General features: G+C 35.9%; 1 protein-coding gene across 3 annotated transcripts in view; it reads left to right on the plus strand.

The window, feature by feature from the left end:
• PPM1A (protein phosphatase, Mg2+/Mn2+ dependent 1A) overlaps positions 1-26,378 on the plus strand; it is a 45,849-nt gene extending 19,471 nt beyond the window's left edge. For 2 of the 3 annotated variants that reach the window (XM_073895305.1, XM_025869930.2), the window contains exons 2-5: positions 14,970-15,823; positions 18,233-18,350; positions 22,485-22,593; positions 24,241-24,361. In XM_073895305.1, coding sequence (XP_073751406.1) covers positions 14,970-15,823; positions 18,233-18,350; positions 22,485-22,593; positions 24,241-24,346 — 1,187 coding nt within the window. In that variant the 3' untranslated portion in view covers positions 24,347-24,361. Of the gene's footprint in view, positions 1-14,969; positions 15,824-18,232; positions 18,351-22,484; positions 22,594-24,240; positions 24,362-25,489 lie in introns of those variants that run through there. The other variant, XM_025869929.2, reaches the window with a different exon arrangement.
• The last annotated feature ends 293 nt before the right edge of the window (positions 26,379-26,671 follow it).

The raw sequence follows: 26,671 nt of genomic DNA on the forward strand, positions 1-26,671 counted from the left end.
TTTTTTAAGTGTGGTATAAATATTAAGTATTTGTTCTACTGTACTTGATATCCTAACACATTCCCCTAGGCCTAGGAGGTATGTGTATGTTGTGCTATATGGAGGTACTCTTTGAAATACATTGTTGATCTAAAGACGCATATCTTTCTTCAGTTCTAGAAAATTCTTTAACCTTTATATATATATTTTTTTAAGATTTTATTTTTAAGTAATCTCTACGCCCAATGTGGTTTTCGAGCATACAATCCCGAGATCAAGAGTCGCATGCTCCACCCACTGAGTCAGCCGGGTCCCCCTATATTTTTGAATATTGCTTTTCTAGTATTCCTTTTTAATCTTTATGTAATTTTCTAGGCAGTTCTTAAGTATCATTTTTCAATTTACTGATTAATCCCTTGACTTTATTCAGCTAGAGTTTATGTGGCCTCAGTTGTTTTTATTTCTCAGTGAATATTTTTCTCCTTTTCAGGTTCTTTCTCTCTAAGAGCCACCTATTCTGGTTTGATTTCTGTTTTAAATTTTTTTCCTCTTTATGTCTGTTGTCTTTTTTAACTTTGGAAGGATCCTAAACACACATTTTAAGTTATTTTCAGATTGTTATTTTTCCTTCTAGTTTAAATTCCTACAATTGTTGATTTTGTTGGCTGTCCATCATAGTTTTTTTTCCTCATGTGTTTTGGAGTTTGGTTTTGTGTTCTCTTATTAAATGAAAGTTTTTGGTTTTGTTTTCTTTGTTTTCACCCTTCTTATCCAGTGTTTTTGCATGTGCTTACATCTTGGCCCTGGGGTGGCCATTCTGAAACCATATCTTACACTGGAGGTGTGGTTCCTGATTCTTGATAAGATCAGGATCAGACTTTCATCTCTCCAAGAAAAGGCACTGACTAAGAGAAGAGCTATACTTTTTCTGCTCACTGGGCACCTAACTTCATCTAAACTATAGCTCCAGGTTATGGTTATAAGTAGCTTTTTCCAGCTCCTTTTATAGGCAACAGAGCCCCTCCACCCCAGGCATGAGTTTCAGGGAGCTTGAGTTCTGTCCCAGCTTTGCATGGGGCATTTTTAATTTCTGTTACTATCACTACAGGATGTAGACTCGATCCATCTCTGTTAGTTGAACCCAGGAGGCTCATAGTTTCAGCTTCACAAAAAGCTTTGTATTTCAAGAGTTTATCTTTAGCAGGTGGTTAGGTTTTCTTAATTTTGTTTTATAGTCCATTTATTTTAAAAGTACTTTTGGAATAGAAGGGCACTTTAGAGTGTGAATATAAAAAACCATTTAAATGGAAGTCAACATTTAAAATTAATGTGTGTCGTACATATCCTTCAGAAAGGTGGCAGTTTAGTCTCCTACCTATGAGAAGCATTTTTTTTTTTTTTTTACTCCTTTGCCAATACTGGAAACTATAAATTTTTAATCTTTTTTTTTTAAGATTTTATATATTTCTTAGAAAGAAAGAGAATGAGCAGGCAAGAACCTGAGCAGGGGGAGCGGCAGGCAGAGGCGAGGCAGAGGGAGAAGCAGGCTCCCCGTGGGGCTCGATCCCAGGAATCCGGGATCATGACCGGAGCCAGAGGCAGACGCTTAACGCACTGAGCCACCCAGGCGCCCCATTTTTAATCTTTGATAATGTGTAAAAAATAAATTTGTGTTTAATGGCTAGTGAGATTGGTTATTATTCCATGTATTTATTGTCCATTTGTATTCTTTTATGAATTGAATTGCCTGTTCATGTTCTTTGTTTCTTTTCCTTTAAAGTGTTCATTTTATTGTCTTACAAGAGACTTCTATTTTAGGAATATTAACTTTACCATATATATTGCAAATACTTGTTTTAAAGATATGTGCCTTTTAAGCTTAGGAGCTTGGTTTTATAGTGTAGAAGTTTTATTCTCTGGAATTGCTTTTTATTCCTTTAAAGTCTTTTTTTGCCTAATGGCAAAAAAATGTCATACTTAGAGAGTCCTTTCCTACGATTAAATTATAGAAATACTTGCCTAGATGTACTTGTATGGTTTTATTATCGTGTTTCAAACTTAAATCTTTAATTACCTGGTACTTATTTCAAGATGTGTAATAGGAATTCAGCTACTTTCCATGGGGGGGGGGGGCAGGATTAAAGTAGGCCAGCTGTTTTAACACCATTGATTGAATTTTTGCTCCCACAGTTGTCTTTCCAGAGTCTCAGTTCTGTTCCACTGATGAATCCTTTCAGTATTCCCTCTTAAATATCATAATTTGAAATATTTTAATATTAGGTATGACAAATGCTAATGTGTTTTAGAATGTTTTGGCTATTCGCAAACATTTATTCTTTCATATGAATTTAGGAATTATTTATCAAGGTCTGGGAACAAGAAGACCCAGTTGTGGTTATACTGAATTTATTGATTAATAAAGGGAGGATGACTGTCTTTGCAATATTGAATCTTCCTGTCTCAGAAATAGGAGTGTCTTTTATTCTGAGGCTCTTTTTTTTTTTTTAAGATTTTTTATTTATTCATTTGAGACAGATACACAGGGAGAAAGAGAGCATGAGCAGGGGGAGAGGGAGAGGGAGAAGTAGGCTCCCCGCTGAGCCAGGAGCCTGATGTGGGGAATCCCAGGACCCTGGGATCATAACCCGAGCCCAAGGCAGACACTTAACCATCTGAGCCACCCAGGCGCCCCTCTGAGGCTCTTTTCTTAAAGGTCTTGAATAATTCTTTGGTTATTTATTTAGATGTAAAGACTTTTATTGGCATTTTTTCTTTATTTTCTAAGTGGTTATTATTATTAGTTTTCTTAAGGATTTTCTGTAGTCAGATAACCTTATTGAACTTTTTTTCCCTAATATTGTTTTAGATTTTGAGTTTGCCATCACATGGTTATTATCTGCAAATAGCAATTTGATCTCTTTTCATAATTTTATGCCTTTAAAAAAAATCTTAACTGTATTGATCCTTATTTCTAGACTTTGCTAACTGTTAGGGATAAGAATAAGTATCCTTTTGTTGGCTTCTTTCTGAGAATTGTTCTAATCACTATGTTTCCTCTTTGGCTTGAAATATAGATTATCATATTATAGAATGAATTTTATCAGATGAAGAGATAATCATGTGGTTTTGAACTTATTTATTTATTTGAGAGCATGCATGCAAGGGTGGGGGTGGGGAGGAGCAGAGGGAGAATGAGAAGCAGACTCCCCACTGAGCAGGGAGCCTATCCCGTAGACTCAATTCTGGAACTCCAGGATCACAACCTGAGCTGAAGGTAGACACTTAACCGACTGAGTCACCTGGGTTGCCCCCCTTTGGACTTTTTTAAAAAAGATGGCATATTAATAGGTTGCTGAATGTTGACTTGTCGTTAAATTGTTAAGATGAGCTCTAGTTGGTGATCTGCTTATACTGAGGGTTTTTTGCATCTGTATTAATATGTTCGGATTATAGTTTTATTTTTTGGTACTGTCTTTGCCAGTTTTTAATCAGGATTATGGTAGGTTAAATGAAGTGGGAAGCTTTTTTCTTCTGTAGGTAATTTATTTTGGTATTATGTTTTATAAGGCTTGTCTGATACACTCGTTTTTAATAACTTTATTTTGGAAACAGTTTAAACTTACAGAAAATCTGAAGAAAAAAGGTACGGTGAACTTTCATATTATCTGAATGACTAATTTTTTCCCACATTTGTTTTATAAATTTTCTTTTTTCCCTTTGTGTATGTATGCATACATACTCTTTTTGCACACACAAATATATATAAGCCCATGCACAATTGTGCATTACACTGTATTGTGATATCTCCTTGGTCTTCTTTAACCTGGAATGGTTCTTCTGCCTTTTTTAATTTTTTCATGAGCCCTAGAGTTCTTTTGAGGGTTAGTTCTTTGATAACTTTCTCATTTTGTTCCAGAGTTACTGGTCTCTATTTCATCACTGCCTGAAAAAAATTTGGTAATTTGTTTTTTAAGAACATTGTCTGTTTCCTCCATATTTTCAAATTTATTAGCAAAGAGTTGTACAATGTGTTTTATAAAACAAAACAAACACCTATCTCAGAAGCAAGCTATATGCTTATTTGATTTCTAATTTTGAATGATAGTTTTTCTCAGACTAGTGGTTTACCTATTTTACTCATTTTTCTCTCATGACATCATGTTTACCTTAATTTTTCTCTTTTTTTTCTTTTAGATTTTATTTATTTATTTGACAGAGAGAGACACAGCGAGAGAGGGAACACAAGCAGGGGGAGCGGGAGAGGGAGAAGCAGGCTTCCCACTGAGCAGGGAGCCTCATGGGGGACTCCATCCCAGGACCCTGGGATCATGACCTGAGCCGAAGGCAGACACTTAACGACTGAGCCACCCAGGCGCCCCACCTTAATTTTTCTTAATATACATTCCTTAATATATTTCTTTCCTTAGGTCTGTGTGTATGCATGTGGTTGTTCTTTTTACTTTTTGCGTTGAGATTTAGTATACTGATTTTCACTTTTTTACTAAGAAAGTGTGAGTTTTCCTGAGTAAGGTTTGGTCACATCTCATAAAATTTGATATAAGGTTTTACTTACCATTATTGTTTCTAAATATTCTGTAATTATAAAAATATACAAACTCACTACAAGGTTGATTAGAAGCATGCCTTTAAAGCAATTTCTAGGTGTTTAAAGTTTTCTTCTTTCTTTATTTTTACCAACATCTACTGTTATTGTATTAAAGTCAGATAATATGGTCTGTCATTTGTTTTCTTTTTTTGGTGGGGGGGGCGAGGGTTCCTGGAGTAGGGTGGGTGGGAGTGTGTTAGGAAACTTTACAGCTTTTCTAATATACAATCAAATAAATGCTTGATTTTTTTTAAAGATTTTATTTACTTATTTGAGAGAGAGAGAATGAGAGATAGAGAGTACGAGAGGGAAGAGGGTCAGAGGGAGAAGCAGACTCCCCGCTGAGCAGAGAGCCCGATGTGGGTGGGACTCGATCCCGGGACTCCAGGATCATGACCTGAGCCGAAGGCAGTTGCTCAACCAACTGAGCCACCCAGGCGTCCAAATGCTTGATTTTTAATTACTGTTTTAAGCATATTTGAACAGAAAGTATAGTCTTAATTTCAGCATACAGTATTTTTGAAGGATTGTTATGAATTATCTGGCATAAAAATATTTAGCCCGTAAAATTCATAGGTTATAATTTTAGAGTATACTCTCATCCATTAAAAAAAGACAGTTGTTGTATTTGTTGACTTATTCCTTATGCTTTTCTTTCTCTGAAAGTAAAATCGCAACCCTTGACTTCTTTTACACAGGTGACTCTTGAACAACATGGAGGTTGTTGCAGGAGAAGCAGGTTCCCCTTCCCTAAGGGCACCAATTCTCCACATGGTCAAAAATTCACATATAACTTCTGTCTTCCCCAAAGCTTAACTACTGATAGCCTACTGTTGATTGGAAACCTTACTGATAACATAAAGTTGATTAGTATCTATTTTGCATGTTACATGTATTGTATATTGTATTCTTAAAATAAGCTAGAGAAAAAATGTTAAAATCATAAGGAAGAGTAAATACATTTATAGTACTGTACTGTATTTACTAAAAAAAAAAAAAGAATCCATGCACAGGTCCATAAGTGGATCAAACCCATGTTTTTCAAGGGACAACTGTATTTGCTTAGTGTATTTTGCCAACCCCAAAGTCCTGCATACTATGACATCTCCATTTATTGAATTTCTGGTTTTAATTAATCTCTTGGCATTAATCTTTCTTTAAATAGGTTTTCCATGAATACTTTTTTTTAAAAGATTTATTTATTAGAGAGAGAGAGAGAGCTTGAGCATGGGGAGGGGCAGAGGGAGAAAGAGAGAGAATCCACAGTTAGACTCCTCAGCGGCACGTGGAGCATGATGTGGGGCTCTATCCCAGGACCCCAGGATCATGACCTGAACCAAAGTCAAGACTTGGCCGCTTAACTGACTGAGCCACCCAGGCGCCCCTGGATGGTACTTTTTTAGTGTTGGCATAGTTGATGATACCTTTTCTGTTACCTTCATGTATAAATGCCAACTTTGCTGGGTATAGAATTCTGGGAATATCCCTCTTTACCCTCAACATTTATAGGCATTACTTCATTATTGCATATCATGTGACAAAGAAGTTGAGACCAGCCTGATTTTTTTTTTCTTTTTTGACATGTTCATTTTTCTAAATTCTTGTATTCTTGAAATTTATTATCAAAGTATACTTTGGTATTGATCATTTTCTACTAAAATTACTGCTTGACGAACACTTTCAGTCATTAGTTCAAATTTTCCCTCAGTTTGTGATTAATTTCTTTGAAGTTTTATTTCTTCTCCATTATTTGATTTTCTTTTTACGGTATACTAATTAAATTGTTGGATCTGCATTGTTTGTGTCTTTAATCTACTCACTTTTATCTCTTTATTCTTACCTGCATACAGGATGATTTTTCTCTTATTTTAAGTTTTATGCCTTGCAGATTGTTTTCTGTAGGTTCTTTGCTCATTATTGTTTTCTTTTTTATTTTTTTAAAGATTTTATGTATTTATCTGACAGACAGCAAGAGAGGGAATACAAGCAGGGGGAGTGGGAGAGGGAGAAGCAGGCTTCCCACAGAGCAGGGAGCCCCATGCGGGGCTCGATCCCAGGACCCTGGATCATGACCTGACCCGAAGGTAGACACTTAACCGACTGAACCACCCAGGCGCCCCTCATTACTGTTTTTCATGCCATTTAAAACATTACAATAATTTTTATCTCTTAAATTTCTTTTCTTAGCTCTATTAATACTTTTTATACTCCAGGTTCTTATTTGTCGTACACATTTATTCTCTTACCATTCTAGAGGGCACAAGTCCAAAATTAGTTTCCCTGGGCCGAAGTCAAGGTATTGGCAGGAATGTGTTCACTCTGGAGGCTTTAGGAAGAATGCAGCATTCCTTGGATTGTAGCCGTATATCACTGTAATCCTCAAGGGCTAGCATCTTCATATCTCTATCTTCACTTCTCTGTGACAGTTCTTCCTCTGCCTCTCTTTCAGGGACACTTGTGATTACATTTAGGGGCCCCAGTATAATTCAGAATAATCCCCCCATTGCAAATTTTTTTAACTAATCACGCCTGCAAAGACTCTTTCCAAATAAGGTAACATTTATAGGATTTGGACCTGGTACGTATTATTCAGCCTTTTACAGGTATCATTTGTTTTGCTACTTTGAGATGAAGTGGCCACTTCAAGAAAAATAAGATTAGAGTAAATCCTCGTGGGTTGTATGCTGTTATCATCACAGGTATTCTCCTCTTTATCAAATGATGCAAACTCAGATGCCATGTGGTCCATAAGGAGTAATAGGAGTACTGGAGAATGCAAGTTCAGGGACAGGGGCTAACAATATATGTGAAGATCAAATTCAGTCTAACAGCTTGTAGTCCTAGTTGGTAGCTGGTTTTTTGTTTTTTCATTCTCTACAAGTTGATTTTTCTGTTGTAAAATAATTTTATCTCATTATCTTGGTATTGAGAATTTTATTGGCATGATTTTAGACTGAAATATTATTTACTAATGCCATTTACCTAGGTATTCCTAGAATTTTAGGCTTCTTGCTTCTACATTTCTCAGAACAAGGTAATTATTCTGAAAATTGTTAATCAAGGTTGTTTATTTATCAATGAAGAGAGTTAGAAATTAAGCTAAAGGATTTGTCCAGAGTCACATATTGGATACATCTATAACTTTTAAGTTTAATCTTATGAAAGGTATTTCCATTTATAGACATAAAAGGGGTTTCTCTTTATTTTTTTTTTTTTTTAAAGATTTTATTTATTTATTTGAGAGACAGAGAGAATGAGAGAGAAAGCACATGAGACAGGGGGAGGGTCAGAGGGAGAAGCAGACTCCCTGGTGAGCAGGGAGCCCGATGCGGGACTCGATCCCGGGACTCCAGGATCATGACCTGAGCCGAAGGCAGTCGCTTAACCAACTGAGCCACTCAGGCGCCCAAAAGGGGTTTCTCTTTAGTATTAAATTGGATGAGCGGGCAATTTCCCAGCTTCTTTTTACTTTATATACGGGATTTTGTTTTTTAGATGATTTTTAAGAAGCAGGTTATTTAAGAGTTAAACTAATGACAAGTCAGAGATGAACTTAGTTTTAAAACACAGTGAGTAGATGTTTGCTTGGCTGGATTTCTCATTAAAAAAGTATGAGTGTATACTTTGAGTCCTTTTGTATCTTAAAATATATCATCTGGTTCCCTTTCCCCCATACACATGAATAATAGTTGGAAGCCAGTATAAAGTGAGAAGAGGGCTGGGTCTAAGCCTTGAATGTCGGTATTTAATGGCTTGGAAGATGATGATGGATCTGCAAAGGGAACAAGGACGGAAAAGCTTGGGGCAGGAGGAAAGCTGAGAGTGTGTAGCATCTTGAAAAGCCAGTGGGAAGTTGGAAGAGGGAGTGTCGAATGCTGTTGTAAACAGTCAGTGAAATGAGGACTAAAAATGTCCACTGGATTAAGCAACTTAGAGGAGCTTATTTTGGTGGGATGGCCAGGCAACAGTGTGGAGCATCAACACTTGTTTTTAAGAAGCTGAACTGCAAAGAGAAGGGAAAGGCAGTAATGGTCAACATCTGAGTGTCTTTAGAAGTTGTACTCCAATTGACAAGGAGAGGTTGGGTATAAAGAAGAAGAGGACAATACTGTAAGGTTCCGGAGAAGACACGTAAGTTGTGTACGATTCCTTTGAAGCATGGGCTTCAAAGCTCTAGTAGAGGGATTTATGTTAAGTGAGAGCACAGAGAGTCCTCTTTTATCACAGAAAGGTATGAGGATAGGATGGGTACAGATGTGGGTGGGTTTGTACGTTTGGAATGAAGATGAAGAAAGACCTGAGTTCTAAAAGAATTTCTTGAGGTGATCTCATTTATTGGTTTGGTTTTTTTCTGTGGTATCTAATTGGCTATTCATTGTCTCTATTGAAATTTTTAGTTCAGTAATTGTTTTTCATTTCCATGTACCTACTTTCAGAGTGCCCCCCCCTTTTTTAATTGACAGCCTGTAGTTCCATCTCATAATCTCATATCTCTTATCTTGATGCGTCATTTCTAGTTTGGAGATAATGAATATTGAGGTTTGTGCTCCCCTCCCCCTCTCCCTCCCCCCCCCGCCATAACTTCTGAACCTTTAAAAATATATCCTCTTATTTTTCTTTGCTCATTTTTACATTTTATTTAGCCTGAGTATTTGAGATTAGCTTTGCCAGAAATTGTTCACTCTGGTTTTCTCTCAGTCCTAGACAAAAAAAGTTTAGATCTTGCTTTTTTTCCTTTTCTCTTTACCTTCTTTTTTGTCCTTTATCTTTGGCAATATAGAAGTTTAGAAAAGAAGTTAGAGTAGGCAGAGGAAGAAATGGCACTTAAGGAAGTTTCAGCTTTGTTCCGTGACAGTCTTCCCTACTTACCTGCCTTGTGTGTTGTCTTTATTTTTTTTTATTTTTTATTTTTTTTAAAGATTTTATTTATTTATTTGACAGAGAGATAGTGAGAGCAGGAACACAAGCAGGGGGAGTGAGAGAGGGAGAAGCAGGCATCCCGCCGAGCAGGGAGCCCGATGTGGGACTCGATCCCAGGACCCTGGGATCACGACCTGAGCCGAAGGCAGAGGCTTAACGACTGAGCCACCCAGGCGCCTGTGTGTTGTCTTTAAAAAGCCTGTTTTTAGACTTCCATTAACTTCATTTGCAAGTACACAGGACGGGATGTGTAGAATTGCAGTAAAATTCCAGAAACGTACTATACCTATTTTCAGCTTTTACTGTTGAACTAGCTTTGTGACCTTCAGCAAATCATTCTGTTTCTGTGTGCCCTCTCGTTTATAAAATAGGTTTAGACAGATCATTTCTACATTTTGGCTCTGATGAGTTAAGTTAATCAAAATCAAAGTTGTAAATATAAATATGTGTAATCCTTTTTTTAAGAGAGAGATGAGGGCAGGGGGAGAGGGAGAGAGAGCATCTTAGGCAGGCTCCATGCCCAGCATGGAGCACAAAGCAGGGCTTGATGTCACGACCCTGAGCTCATGACTTGAGCTGAAATCAAGAGTCAGATGCTTAACTCTCTGTGCCACCCCGGCACCCCTGTGTAATCATTTTTTAAAGTAAGGGTCGATGAGAAATTTCAGTCTCCAATGAGAGAAAAATTTAGCCTTTTTTTCTCAAATTGGTATAAAGTTTTGTTCATGCATTTATTTGTCATTACCATAGATAACTTTGACGTGGCTGCCTTGGATTATAAAAATATAATTTATGAATTACCATGTCTCAAAGCTTGGGAAGTTAAAAGTAGATTGTGTACCCTAAATTATCCTTTGCAGAGACAGCCACAAGGAGTCTGTTTTTCCACTGAACCCCCACTCTGCAATATATTACTTAAATCCTGTCATTCAATAAACGTGCATTTCAGGGGCTAGCTGAGCATTTGTCTTCATGTTTGACAAAGTCTATTCACATATAAGCATTAGTGGGCAATGTAGAATATGCTAAACATTTGGTAGCAGTAAAGAGTTTACATCCCACATCCCACTGCAAATGACTTGAATTTTGCCATGTTGTTTACACTGCACCTATGCTGCTAGTTAGTGTTCCATTTTTTCCCTCTTCCCCAAGGAGCTCCTAGGCGCTCTTGTATATGGTTTTTCCCCTCTCTGGATTCCTCCCAATCTTTAAAATATATTTTCTCCACATTGGTTTTTTTTTTTTTTTGGATTTTATTTATTTATTTGACACAAGACAGCGAGAGAGGGAACACAAGCAGGGGGAGTGGGAAAGGGAGAAGCAGGCTTCCCGCCGAGCAGGGAACCTGATGCGGGGCTCGATCTCAAGACCCTGAGACCACGACCCGACCCGAAGGCAGTCGCCTAACCAACTGAGCCACCCAGGCGCCCCTGTTTTTTTTGTTTTTTTTGTTTTTAAGATTTTATTTATTTATTTAACAGAGTTAGTGATAGCAGGAACACAGGCAGGGGGAGTGGCAGAGGGAGAAGTAGGCCTCCCGCAGAGCAGGGAGCCCGATGCGGGGCTCCATCCCAGGACCCTGGGACCATGACCTGAGCCGAAGGCAGACACTTAACAACTGAGCCACCCAGGCGCCCCTCTCCACATCGTTTACATGTCTATTTTGTCCTCTGTTTAATGGAGGCTGGAGGGGTTCTGTATTAGCCTGTGTCCCCATAGGTAAACAGAAAAAAAACCTTAAATGGTTTTACTCCTCAATTTTTTGACTAATTCTTGTTTCTGGGCTAATATGTTGCTTAAGGATCTTATCAGTTGAATATATAGAGCTTTTATTGGGGGGGGTGATTTATAAGCAGATTAAACCAAATAACAAGGTATAAGACTTTTCTGCTATGACTATGAGATCAGTTTTGCTTAATAAAAGCCAATGGCTGAACTTTAATGAATGACTTCCTGGGCCAGCCTTAGAATTTTTCAGTTTAGGAGTTAGTTTGGTTTTCAAAGACAGAAAGTGTTCACCAAAATTTCAGATTATATCAAAGATGAGTTCAGTCTTGTGATTGTCATAGTACTTTGTTCTGAAAAGTTCAGATCAACCGATAAGCTAGTGTTGTGGTGAGATCCATCCGGCATGTGCTCAGAGTAGATCTAAGACGAGGCAAGAACTAGAATTTCTTTCAGAAACTAGCTTAAGCTTTCATGGGCAAATTGAACCCCTTAGGATTTACTGTTTATAGATAGATGCCAATTTAATAATTTGACTACATAATTAGTAGTCCACTTCTGGAAGATGACTTATGTAAACATAGTATTTATAAGTAAGTAATTTCTGGTAAGTATTATATTTACATAACCATCTGCTGTATTTATGTAGCTATTGTTGGCTGCTTCACTAGGATTCTACAAATTACTCAGAATCCCAGGAGGTAAGATTTCTGAATTGTCTGTTTTCACTATGTGAAAGTCCAACCACAAAACTACCAGTTTGTCCTTGATGTATATTTTTATACTTGCTATGGGCTGGACCTAAATTTTTATCAGATGGTTGACTTGGTTTGTTAAATTTTTTACATTTCTAATATATATTTTTCAAAAGTTTGGGTTTTGTTTTTAGAAATTTTATGCTGTTTGTCTTCAAAGAATTATTTATTTGGTAGTTTTATATGTATATCTGGAAAATCGCTACTGGACTTTTCTGCAAAAGAGAGTAAGTTCCCTGTTAGGTACTGTCTGAATCTAGTGTGACTGTATATGTAGGAATGTAGTAATAATTAGTTTACTGAGTGCCTTATTTTTGCCTACCTCATTTAACCTTGAAGCAACATTCATAGGTAAGTATAAATATGTTCATTGTACAGACGAGGAATGCTAGATTATCGAGCATCTTAACTGTATCTCTCTCCTCCCGTTTAGTCTAGCTAAAGGAATTGAGGTACAGAGATGAGGCAAATTGCTGTTGACCTTCAGCAGATGACTTCACGATGGCTCAGTCATCATCTAGCCATCTAGATGTACCTATCTAAAACTGGAAAGGGGGGGGGCGCCTGGGTGGCTCAGTTGGTTAAGCAACTGCCTTCGGCTCAGGTCATGATCCTGGGGTCCCAGGATCGAGTCCCACATCGGGCTCCCTGCTCGGCGAGGGGCCTGCTTCTCCCTCTAACTCTCCCCCCTCTCATGTGCTCTCTCTCTCTCATTCTCACTCTCTCAAAATAAATAAATGAATCTTAAAAAAAAAAAAGATAAACATTATCTTAAAAAAATAAAAAATAAAAAAATAAAACCGGAGGCGGGGGGGGATGAACCATGAGAGATGACGGACTCTGAGAAACAAACTGAGGGTCCTAGAGGGGAGGGGGGTGGGGGGGATGGGTTAGCCTGGTGATGGGTATTAAAGAGGGCACGTTCTGCGTGGAGCACTGGGTGTTATGCACAAACAATGAATCATGGAACACTACATCAAAAACTAATGATGTACTGTATGGTGATTAACATAATATTAAAAAAATTTAAAGAAAAAAAGATGTACCTATCTAGGCATCTCATCTAATCTTTTTTACAGATACACAAATGTCTAGGTTCCAACCCTACCCTGGAAATTCTGATTTGTTAATTGTAATTTTTCAAAAAGTCCACAAATAATTCTTTTATATATCCATGATCAAGACCATTGCCGTAGTGGTAAATGGTGTTTTAGATTCAGACAGGCTTGAATTAGAGTCCTGATTCCTCTAAACTTATCAGTTGAGTAACTTTGGCCAAGTTCTTTAGTTTCACTGAGATACATCTATAAATTGAAGATATTATTACTGACTTTAGAGGGTTGTTGAGAATGAATGATTTAGAATTATTTTTAAATATAGTCTGCTATTAAGGTATCATTATGTTATTCCTTTGTCTAATCAAAGCACCCTTGTTATAATTAATGTATATCAACTTGGTATCTGGTAATCTGATGAATACTACCATAAGGAATAATGATGGCTAGTTTTCATTATTTACCTTCATTAGTAGAATTGTCATAAGGGACAGAAGGGTAAGCAGGAGATTGTTTTATCACACCAATCAGCCAGACTTCTCTCTTGTATATTAGTTTGGTCCCGGTAGGGGAAGAAGGGGGAAAAGGTTATTGGGACACTGGGACCTTCCTAAGGAGTTTTTCTTAAACTTTTCTCTCCCAACTTCTCAAAGCTTAGAATCACTAGCATCATCAATCCCTTAGTCTCATAACTGCATCCTGATTTACCTAGGTACTTTTACCTACCCCCTGTTTTGCCTCCCCATTTTACCTCCATTAAGTTTAATCCTAGCCTTCTTTTGGATTGGTTTGCGTTCAGTTGTGACTTAATTTGATGACTTGGACCCCACGTCTCTACATTCCTAGGCTATATTACTCAAGTAAAGGTCAACCTAAATTCTAACCAACTTTGCCCCTGGGTTGTGTGGGCCCATTTCAGACCAGTTTTTAGCTTTTGATTATTGGGAAAGGATTAGATTAGCTAATCCTTGTCCACATGGCTTTTCCTAGACCCTCTAATCTCCTTTACTGTTTATACCTAATGGTCATAGAGTATAATAATAATGATACATGTTATTACTGCTAAATTAACAGAACATCAGTAGACCACAATAGGTTGATTTTGTTATATATAACAAGCTCCGTTGTATGTATGTATAATTGCTTTGCAACTTGACCGTTGAGGTTGTACTCTGTATGATAATTTAATAACTTAATGGCTTTGTCAGAGACTGAAAAACCTATGGAAAAAGTAGAATTTGAACTAGACTTTAAAAGATGGATATACATTTTTCTATAAGTAGGGAGGAGGGGCAAAGGGATTCCAGTTAAGGGGACTGACATGAGCAAAGGTTTAAAGGAATAAGTGTGCAAATTCGGATCTTTGTGAGTAGATAATTTTTTTACTTTTTCAGAGTGTTCATGTAGTAGGAATAACACTATAGGTAGTTCAGAATAAAACTGGAAAATCCTAAATGTTCAACCAAGATGTTTGAATTAGTAGGCTTTTGGTATGTTGTGAATTCATTTGGCTTTTTCTTGATTAACATACACATACAATTTAGGTCTGAGATTCCCTAAGAGATTCACATATTCATTACATCCTTAAACACTTGGCCTGGTTCATGTAAGCTGATGACCACTGCCAGTCTCCTTTCTACCTCAGGTGGTTGTGCCTGGCGGGGCAGTGTCAGGTCAGCTACTTTTATCCTGATACTTTAGGTCTCTCTGCCTGTTATTCATTCTAAGCTGTGCCTGATCAGCCTCTCCCCCAATTCTTTCTTGTTAATCTCTAGGTTCCAGGTCTGCAACACAATGAGTGTCTGCTTATAAAGTTGTGATTTCTTATTTAAAGCTTTCTTTATATTTTCTTCACTCTTAAAAAGGTTGTTGGACATGTATTTTGTGTATAAGATAGTTATTAACTTTCCTGTTTCTCTTCCTTTGCAGACCTAGAATATCAAGACATAATGGGAGCATTTTTAGACAAGCCAAAGATGGAAAAACATAATGCCCAGGGGCAGGGTAATGGGTTGCGATATGGGCTAAGCAGCATGCAAGGTTGGCGAGTTGAAATGGAGGATGCACATACGGCTGTGATCGGTTTGCCAAGTGGACTTGAAACATGGTCATTCTTTGCTGTGTATGACGGGCATGCTGGTTCTCAGGTTGCCAAATACTGCTGTGAGCATTTGTTAGATCACATCACCAATAACCAGGATTTTAAAGGGTCTGCAGGAGCACCTTCTGTGGAAAATGTAAAGAATGGAATCAGAACAGGTTTTCTGGAGATTGATGAACACATGAGAGTTATGTCAGAGAAGAAACATGGTGCAGATAGAAGTGGGTCAACAGCTGTGGGTGTCTTAATTTCTCCTCAACATACTTATTTCATTAACTGTGGAGACTCGAGAGGTTTACTTTGTAGAAACAGGAAAGTTCACTTCTTCACACAAGATCACAAACCAAGTAATCCGCTGGAAAAAGAACGAATTCAGAATGCAGGTGGTTCTGTAATGATTCAGCGTGTGAATGGCTCTCTGGCTGTATCGAGGGCCCTTGGGGACTTTGATTACAAATGTGTCCATGGAAAAGGTCCTACAGAGCAGCTTGTCTCACCAGAGCCTGAAGTCCATGATATTGAAAGATCTGAAGAAGATGATCAGTTCATTATCCTTGCATGTGATGGTATTTGGGATGTTATGGGAAATGAAGAGCTCTGTGATTTTGTAAGATCCAGACTTGAAGTCACTGATGACCTTGAGAAAGTTTGCAATGAAGTAGTCGACACCTGTTTGTATAAGGTAGTTAGACTTTCTTTTAAAAGATAAAAATGGTTGTATGTCATCTTAACTATTACTCTAGTATTTAATCATTTTAGAAACTGTAGTTCTCAAGAAATAAGTTCTTGGCACAAAACTGCAGGATACTCTTTACCAATTATGAAAATTCAGGAACATTTTTTAGAAATAAATTACCCAATTACCAAATATGCAAGAATTATAATATAAATGGTCTTTTAGTAACCATGACTACCTCAGCTTTTTAATATTGTGGAAGATTATCAAAGGCAAAAAAACTATCAGGGTGCATGTCTTAAAAGGAAAGGCATGGGGGAGGGTTAGGCCTTTGTGTCTAATAAATGACAAGCATTTTAGAATTTTAATATTTTATTTTTATCATGTGATATCTCCATACAATTATGGAAGTACTGTGAGACTATAGTCTAATGAATATGTAGCACCAACAAAGAGAATTTAGTGATCACTTGGTGTGATGTAATAAAAATAGCCTTGAACATGGCGTCAGAAGAACGTGGTATGAGACTGAGTATGACTTCAGGTAAGCTATTTAAGCTGTCTGGAAAATCAGTTTCTTTAACTGTAAAAAAGGTAAGAGATATTATCACCCTATCTCATGGGGTTGTTGGGATGATCAAAAGTGTTCATGTATGTAGATGAGCCAGCTCAGCCCCTTTATTTTACAGATGAGGAAGCTGAAGCCAAGAGGAAGCCGACTGAAGAGGCAGGCCTTCAGTCAGGCTTACCTGGGTCACCTTTACAGTCTCAGACAAATTGTTTGACCTCTCTCAGCTACTGAGTGGAGATAGTAGTAGCTACCTCATAGGACTGCTGATGAATTAAATTTTTTGTCTGTAATGTTCATTAATTCTTTGATTTTTTTCTTTTTCTCTAACAAATGTTGATTTTATAAAACTTCTGAGACTACATATTTGATTTTCTTTTAACGTGCAGAAATACAAAGTCATCTTAATGTTCTTTATAGTTTTATAAGCATACTGCCAGCTCTACTTAAAATCTTAATTAAAATCTGATCATACTTAGAAATCAGGTTTATGTCACATCCAACACAAATCGAGTTTATGTAACATCCAGCACATAGGTTTTTTTTTTTAAAGATTTTATTTATTTATTTGAGAGAGAGAGAGAATGAGAGAGAGAGAGCACGAGAAGGAGGAGGGTCAGAGGGAGAAGCAGACTCCCCTCTGAGCAGGGAGCCCGTTGTGGGACTCAATCCCAGGACTCCGGGATCATGACCTGAGCTGAAGGCAGTTGCTTAACCAACTGAGCCATCCAGGCGCCCCATAGGTTTAAAAAAAAAAAAAAACCAGTAGAGCAACAACTTAATAGTTCACGCTCTTGATTTCTGAATTTGAGGAGAGCCGAACAGTGACGCATGTGCTCCTTGTCCCTTTTAGTATGCATAAAAGTAGTATCTATTTGTTGGTCTTATTCTATAGCTCTTGAGAATTAAATAGTTGTTGGCTAGATTAAAAGCTGTTTTCTTGGAGAGAATTGTCACATTCAGATACTGGTAAATTATGACTCAGCTAATATCTTGTCTGCGTTCTCCATTTTAAAAATTATTCAGTACTCTGTCATTTGCCACATTTTATACTGTTTTTCTCCAAGATTCTTTTTAATATTAAATTCTTTGGTTTGCTTAAACTAATGGTATGAGGTCAGTTTTCCCATATTGAGGAATCAAATATTTAAAATGTAAAAGTTAACTCCAGTTCCTAATAGGGAGGGGAATATGAGGAGGCTAACATTGATTCAGGTATTTTAATTATAGCATTTTGAATACCTAGGTATCTTTAAAAATGAATGTACTTCCTAAAAGTTAAGCCATTTTTTTAAATTATGAAAGTTAAAAAACTGGTTTATAAATTATATATATTTAGTGTTTTACTAATTCCATGTTTCTGTTTATTATGAAGCAAAGTAGTTAGCCCCCAAATTTATTATAATTTATTTTAAATATAAATTTGTCGAGTATACATGTAACTATAGGTCAAATCCCCTAGAATTTTCTGTTGATTATGTGTGTGTGTGCATGTATGTATGTATGTATGTACATTTGTGTTAGGTATCTTCAACTTAAGTAGGCTGCCAGTAAATGTTCAGAAATATTTTTGTTTTATAGCATTTTAAAAAAATGATTGTTGCAGTGGAGGTTAGCCTGTAGTGCTTCTCCCATCTTTTGGAGTGTTGGTTATACTGTATACCATATACACTGTATGTGTATGGCGGGGGGGGGTGCCTCTCCACATATGCATATTTTTTCTCCTTTAAAACAATTTATATATTTTTTACTAGAAGTATAATTAAGATAGTCATAACTGTGAAAGTTTTCAAGGCTTTAAAGAGCAAGAAGAAAGCGTAATATTTCTCAAACTTCTTTCTTCCCAGGGAAGTCGAGACAACATGAGTGTGATACTGATCTGTTTTCCAAATGCACCCAAAGTATCACCAGAAGCAGTGAAGAAGGAGGCAGAATTGGACAAGTACCTGGAAAGCAGAGTAGAAGGTGGATCATTTAACAAAAAATAAGTAGCTTTATTAAAGAAAAACCTCAACACAATCAAAATATTTTAGCTTTTAGATCTTTACATGCCTCTGACATCTAGTGTTTAGTGTACAAAAGTGGGAAAGGGCATTTCTGTAGTAACTGTTCAGATGTTTTTGATTGTCCTATTACAGTTATATTAGAAATAACTAGTGTGACCCTGTACATTCTGTTCAGGATACTTTTGTTTAAAAAGGCTGAAAAGTGTTTGTATGCTTTAAAATTCTTGATGAATTCACTGGCATGAGTAGTTTTATGCCAGGAAAGCCTGATTTGTGGTTTATTTAATTATAAACAGATTATTTATGATGGTGATAATTTGAATACCATCTTTCTGTGTAAAGCTCTGTATATGAATTTAAGGTCTTTAGGATTTTTTTTTAATAACTTGAAGATCACAGCTTGGTTGTTAGCAACTTTCATGTGCCACAGCTTTTTAAAAAATTTATTTTAAACTGTTTCAAGGCTTCTTGCCTAAGCCATAAACTTCCTCACTGAGACAACATAGACCTGAATAGAAGATATACTAGGTTTCTACTTGGCAGAAATATAAATGCTGAATAAAAGGAAGAAATAAGTTGGGAATTTCAGGAATATATTTGTCATAATTCTGCAAATTACTTGGAGACAATTAGAAAGATGTTTGTAACTCTCAAGTGTAATGCCTTTAAATATCTGAAAAAATACAAACAACCTTTTATGAAGCTATTGCTTTAAATGCTAAGTCTCCCCAGAGAACTCCATTTGGCTGCATATATGCAATGAGCATGTAGATTATGCAGTTTCTTTTAAGCAGAAAAGCTTGACATGCCTATGATAGCGTTAAAATGCATTTTGGGCTCCTAATGTCATGAATTTGCACGTTAAAGATCTAATAGCATGTAAGCATTGACCTACACACTATTATATCCTGCTGTGCCTGCATTATTAAAATTAATATGCACTTTAATTTTGTTTTCTCCGTTTTTACTGTTTGATATCAATTATAATCAGTCTGCTATTAGAATCAGGATTGGTTTTGATTTTCATTACCATCTAGAGCTGCTGTTTTGTTTTTATTGCTCCCCCCACTCGATAGTACTATATCTAGTATGTGTGTACTATGTAGTATTTCATTCATTGGACTTATTGTTCACTGAGTTTGTTTTCTTACTATTACCCAAGGCTCTTGGAATTTTTATATTTTAAATGAATCATTTTGATATGTTATTTCTATATAATACACTAAAATAAAATATTTAGAATGCTACCAACTCATACCACATTGGTTCAAACTGCTGGCTAGTGGAAAAATGAAACAGTAAGACTATGTATTGGGATAAATTGGTATGTGATTTATTGGCACTTTAAAGTAATTTGGGTGTACATGTTTTCTTATTGATTTAAAGAATAAGTACTTTAGTTTTATTTACTATGAAACAGGATCATATTTTAGAAATGAATTACAGCTTTTTAGTGTACACTCTTTAAGTTTTTAGTGCAATTCTAAATAATTGCTTTAGGTACATAATTTTATGTTACAATATTAAGTTTTATATTGCTTTTTATCAAGGAAGAATTGCCACCTGAACAGAGTTTACATCAATACTCAATATTTTTGATATGTTGAAATATACTTGTATCATTCAATTTGAGATTATTATGTCACAAATTAAATTTCATATTCTTTATTGAGGTAGGTTTGATAAGACTGCAACTAGAAAATAAATAATTACATTAATTAAAGTTGCTACTATATTTTAAAACATAGAATGTAACTATTTACATTGCAAAAGTTGTTCTAAGTAAAAATGACTGCATTCAGCTTTCAAAACAGGCACTGAATATTTCTTTCTTTCTTTTCTTTCTTTTGTTTAAATACATGTCTTCAAAATTGCTGTGATCTACTAAACCTCATTTTATTTGCTTTGAATACTTTCGGCTTTTCTGTCCACACCATACGAAAGAGGAAAGGCTTTTCAGCTGTCCCATTACCTGTGCCCTTCTAAATACTTGACTGTCTAGGGTTGTGATAAAAAGACTCAGCTCATAATTTAAACGACATCACTTAAGGTTGTGGTCCTTCTAAGCCAATTTAAGATTGTACTTGTACGTATATACTTTTTAAATCTTTTCTGTTGACTGCCCATTTAAAGTTGCTAATTTGGACATAACTGATAGGATGCCTCAGACTTGGTGTGGAGGGGAGTAGGGAAGAGCAGAATGTGTTTATATGTGAGTATGGGAAACAGATCTTCTATACATATATTCTTTAGTAAAAGCATTCAGCCTTTTTACAATTCTAATTAATGTATAGTTCAAGAGCAATTAAAGGAATATTTCATAAAATTCATCTTGTTTTCCTTTTTAAAAGCAGAAGAAGCAATGCTAGTGTAGTATTAATGGTAAGACAGTTTAAATGTGTTGTCCCGTGTGGAATAGGAGATATTAACTGTTTTTAAAGCCTTATATTAATTTTTTTAAAGAATTTGTCTTCCTGTAATTTTCTTCACAATTAAAATACCCTAATATATATTTTAATAAAGGAGATGTAAGATACATCAAATATAGATGAATCAAGGTAATGTTTTTTAGACCTGAAACTATCATTGATTGACTTTATCATCAGTGTTCATTTCTATTGTATTTAGTTATCTATCCAATAATTGTATTGGCTTAGCAGAGACTGTATGTTAAGTGTTTTACAGCTTTAGATTGTGAAATTGTGCAGCTTAGGTAAACATCAAAACCCTTTATTTTTGTACAGCAGATTTCCAGCATTAGAACCATGTAGAATACTAGATGTTAAAGATTATACAATAAAGGAACTTGGCAAACCAAATCTGAGATCCTTGCTTTTTGTTCAGATTTAAGACTGGTTTAAAAAAAAAAAAAAAAAGGCAAAAAAAGAATACATGGTAAAATTTGGCCTTAATTCCAAAAGGACAATTTGAGCCATTTAAAGAAATATGGGTAGCAATGTCTGTCTTTTAATATATGGCTTTAATGAGGAATTGATATTTTGAGACTTGATCGAAGGATGGAACATCTTTATATGCATTGTGATTTTCAAAGGTATTTATAAATTGAGAACTAGAATGACAGTTTTCTTGCCCTAATGATGACAAAGAGAATTTCTTACAATTAAAAACATTTAAAAACAGAAAATTGAGCAAAACTTGAACTTTTAAATTACAAATACCTTTGGTATGATCTTGCATTTAGAATAAATATGCTAAAACTCCAAGTGAAGACTTCTTGTACTTGATAGTTTGAGAATTCTTTAAGTTGGTTGTATATAATTGTTGGTATTCTGTGGTATGAATAACAGTATGCGTCTACATGGCAACACTGCAGGTCATATCACTATACCCATTTAATAACTGGATGTTTTGAAATTAACAATTTTAAGTGCAGTTGTATGGTTTATCAAATTTTTTCTTTGTAAAAATTTATCATGAAATTTATATATTTTTTTCCACTCCATATGCCCTGTTCAAATGACCAACTGGGGAAATGGTATTATATATCTATTTACTGCTTAAAGATACTTCAGACAAAAATTAAGCTGTGAGTGGTAATCTGCACATGCTACTTAAGTCTCACTTTGCAAGTATAAACATATGTAAAAATGATTTGAGTTCATAATCAGAAAATGCCCTTATGTTTAAAGGGTTTTTTCCCTTTCAAATTTTGAGATTGGTTATTTTTTAAAAAAACCTGTGCAAAATTCAAGAAACATGTTTGTAGTCTAAAGAGAGGAGTTGACCTCCTCAGAAGTAACTAGTTGGCATCTTAAGAATATTTTCATTTGTATACCCATATCCTTGATCATAAAGTATATTGATTTTAACATGAAACTTTTTTCACATTTTTGTCTTGTTTATTTTCATTCTTCAAAGTTTATCTGGAAAGTATCTCATTTTTTTGTGTCATTTTGTGTATCCCTTTGTCATAAATTTTCAAAAGTCAACTTGATTTTTTTTTTCTAATACCAGCTTAGAAAATCTCAGATGTGGTAAATGCCATCTTTAAAAACCTAAGTTATCTTTGTTTCAGTTTTTTTTTTAATTAAATTTGGACAACACTTACAAAAAAAGTACTTCTGATTCCCAGAAATCATAAAGAAGCAGGGGGAAGGCGTCCCTGACTTAGTCCATGTGATGCGCACATTAGCAAGTGAGAACATCCCCAGCCTCCCACCAGGGGGTGAATTGGCAAGCAAGTAAGTTACGTTCTGCATATTCTTAAAATTTATCTCCGCACATAAAAATGTTAGGTGTTCATTGATCAGATGTGTATTTACCTAATTTCTAAAGTGAGGCAGTTACCTGTATGTTCAAAATGTTTAGCCTGTGATTCAGTGGTTTTCATTATTAATGATACATGATGCATGTTTTAGAATAGGTGTCAGAATGTCATTATGTGTAACTAATTATACTGAAGGCTGTCTTTAGTGAAAGCTTGGGTTATAGGATAAGTAAATTAATATAGTGAAATATTTTTTTGTGAAATAATTTTTTAAGCTAAATTATGTAGCACTACAAAATTCTAATTGTGATTTTTATTGCTACTATTTTAATTTGATTTTGTCAATCCTTGGATAATTTAGCACCCCAGGGACGAGCATCTTTCCCATCCTCCATCTAGGCCTTTTTTTTTTTTTTTTTTAAGATTTTATTTATTTGACACAGAGAGACAGCGAGAGCAGGAACACAAGCAGGGGGAGTGGGAGAGGGAGAAGCAGGCTTCCTGCTGAACAGAGCAGGAAGCCTGATGTGGGGCTCGATCCCAGGACCCTGGGATCATGACCTGAGCTGAAGGCAGATGCTCAACCACTGAGCCACCCAGGCGCCCCTAGGCCATTTTTTTCTATCTCTGATTTTCCCGGTGTCTTTGATTGTTGATTCCTGGTTGGTTGGATTTTGTAACGAGGGAAGATAGGAGGATGCATTTCTTGCCTTTTTCTGTGTGCATTTCAGTTCATAGAATTGGACTAATTTGTGTCAGATATTAAGCTTACATCTTTATAAAGTGGAGACTTTAAGAAATTTTATAATTCAAACATTTTTACCTCTGATACCCATATAATGGACCTACAAGATATATTGATAATTTCCTTGATTCTCTACTGTGTTCTGTAAATGTAACCATGTTCTTTATAATCATTTCTCTAAATAGTAATTGTTAAAATTCCTATTGGAAGCTTGGAAACCTTTTCTTCCAATATGACTTTCTGTGAAATGACTGTCTATGAAATTGCTTCAAATCAATTTTGGAAGTAGGGGAGGCTATAACTTATAAATACCACTACAGATTGTTTAACAAAATGTTATTTAAAAAGTCCTAGACTTGGCAGGGAAATGTCATATTTGACATTTTAGCTTTAATAGAGTTTTTTAAAGGGGGCATTACAAAAAGCAGACATTTAAATGTAAAATTTATCTAAATTATTTTACCGCAACAGATGCTGAAGTTACTTCTACTTCAAAACTAACATTCAACTCTTAAGCAGGATATATATTAGTATTTTATCTTAAAACGGCATCGTCATTGCTGACTCATAACCACATAAGCCAGTTCAAAATGAAGTAGACCATAAATAGACTCATTTTTTTTTTTTTGTACCATGACTTTTAGTCTTCTATTAATTGGGTTGGTGGAATGTTAACATTTTAGAGTAAATTCACCTCTAGTTTAACATAGGGGCTCAAATACCTTAAAGTGAGGATCACTTATTGATAGTAAGAAATAGAATTAAAATAATGTCTAAGTATAAGGTTATCTTTGACATTTTAATGAGCGCCTAACTATGAATTGTTAAAGTTTTGTGCTCTAAAGAATTAACTTTCTGCATTTTTTTTAAATTTAGGCGGAATGTAATTGAAGCCGTTTACAATAGACTGAATCCTTACAAAAATGATGACACTGTAAGTAACATTTTGGCTCCATCTGCTTTCCCTTCCCCTTCATTGTAAATGCATATCCTTCCTACCTGTTTTTGCAGAGCCGTTCACTGCACCCACTCTCTTACACACACCCCTGATTGATTGCTCTGAGCTCTGGCTGCACCACAGTTCTAGTGATTGAGGACATAATCATGGTGAGTGGCCACCTCTCTCGAAAAAGAAGAAAGCCCCTTTGAATTATTCTTGGTTTTTTAAGTCTCTACAAGCAATCAGCTTCAGAAGATTTGCCTCCACTAAATGATTTTTTGAAGTTGGAAATAATCCCTCTGCTCAGAATTTTGAATTCTGAGTTTTTTTTTTTTTTTTTTTTTTTTTTAGATTTTATTTATTTATTTGAGAGAGAGAATGAGAGAGAGAGAGCACGTGAGAGGGGGAGGGTCAGAGGGAGAAGCAGACTCCCTGCCGAGCAGGGAGCCCGATGTGGGACTCGATCCCGGGACTCCAGGATCACGACCCGAGCCGAAGGCAGTCGCTTAACCAACTGAGCCACCCAGGCGCCCTGAATTCTGAGTTTTATAAGCAGCTGCAACAGAACTTTAGAATGCTCAGCTCCACTAAGTAGTTTTTGTTTGGAAATACCTTTGCTGAGAACCCTGAAATATATACTTCATTTAAATACTAAAGTAGAGAACTCTACTTATATAAAAAGACATTAGAATGTCCTATTCTCCACTTAAATTTCCTGTTAGAATTCTGTTGTAGTAAGTCACCACAGGAAAGTCGTGACTTAAAATCATTTGGGCACAGCTCTGAGATATATATTGCATTGTGAAGCCTCCTTAAATCTCATATTATCTGAGGCCTTAATCTCTTCTTATGTAATAAAAGTAGTGTTCTGAAGATAAATTGGGTTTTAATTGAAGAAAATAAACATTTTTTAGTAATTACACTGATTTAGAAATACATTTGGTCAGCCTCATGGTAAAATTGTATTTCAAATATTTTATTCCAAAACAAAACAAAGGGTTAACAATTTTTTGAGCAGATAGAATACTAATATTACATAGACACACATACACTTTAAAAAGCACTTGTAGTCCAGATGTCAACTTTACAAAACCTTACCTTTCGGCATTATCCAGAAAGTAATGTTTTTTGGCACCTCTCAGCTTTAATGTAGTTCCTTGTTCTGCTCTGTTTCCTTTTACAAAGGACTCTACATCGACTGATGACATGTGGTAAAACTGCTCATCTAGCTATGGAGTTTACCTTCACCTCCAAAGGAGAGTACAGCTCAACTTCCTTGAACCTTTCAAACATCCATCCTCAACTTTAAAGAAGGACATCTGACGTGGTGAGAGTGGGCCACACCGGAGAACTCAGCAGTACAACAGCTAGCCCAGGACTGAATTTTTTTTTTTTTTTTGTAAATTTGAGACTTTAATGTAAACGTGATTTCAAACCATAATTCATGTTGTAAATCAGACTCCAGCAATTTTTGTTGTATGATTTTGTTTTTTGTAAAGTGTAATTGTCCTTGTACAAAATGCTCATATTTAATTATGAACTGCTTTAAATCACTATCAAAGTTACAAAAAATGTTTGGCTTGTTGTGTGATGCAACAGATATATAGTCCTTTGAAGTCATGTTGTGCTTGGACTTGGGGTCGGGACAGGGAGAGTAGCAGCCATGCCAGCTAGACGCTCAAATGTGCTCACAATTATGGAGAATAATTCCAAAATCTTACAAAGCTGAACATCCAGGGAGTTAACCGAAAACTATCTTGGCAGTGGGGTTGGCACTGTTGATAAAGCTGGTCCCTTCATTTAACTTTTAGGTTGTCCTCGCCTTGTTGCCAGGAGTATTGCAGGTAATACAGTATATTCATAAGAATATCAATCTTGGGGCTAAAATGCCTTGATTCTTTGCACCTCTTTTACAAGTCCTTACGTTGAATGACTAATTGATAAGCAGCAGCTTCCTGCCGATAGTAGGAGACTGCCACGTTTTTGCTATCATGATTGGCTGGGCCTGCTGCCGTTCCTAGTAAGGTATTCTGATTCCATTTTATCAATAAAGCTTGATTTAACAAACAAGAAATTTAATCATGTATGTGTAATTCCTCCTTTACCCCACCCTTATAAAACACCATGCCGTTGTAAATGAGAAGTTTCTCATGGGGAAAGATGCTAGTCTCTTTTAATTGGGAAATACTGTTACTCAAGGCACAGATGGAACTGTTTCCCTTCCATTAGAAAGACTACAAGATTTAAGTCTGTTGTTTCTTAATGTGTTTTTTAACAGAGTTCTTTCTGGCTGCTTATTTTTCATTAAGATGTGGATCAGCTTGAATTTGCCTACTGTTTAATTAAAATAATTGTCAGAGTTTGACA

This window comes from Callorhinus ursinus, unplaced genomic scaffold (genome assembly GCF_003265705.2).
Source record: "Callorhinus ursinus isolate GAN/ISIS: 27379988/994484 unplaced genomic scaffold, GSC_fseal_2.0 scaffold8, whole genome shotgun sequence".
In the NCBI taxonomy this organism is placed as follows: Eukaryota; Metazoa; Chordata; class Mammalia; order Carnivora; family Otariidae; genus Callorhinus; species Callorhinus ursinus.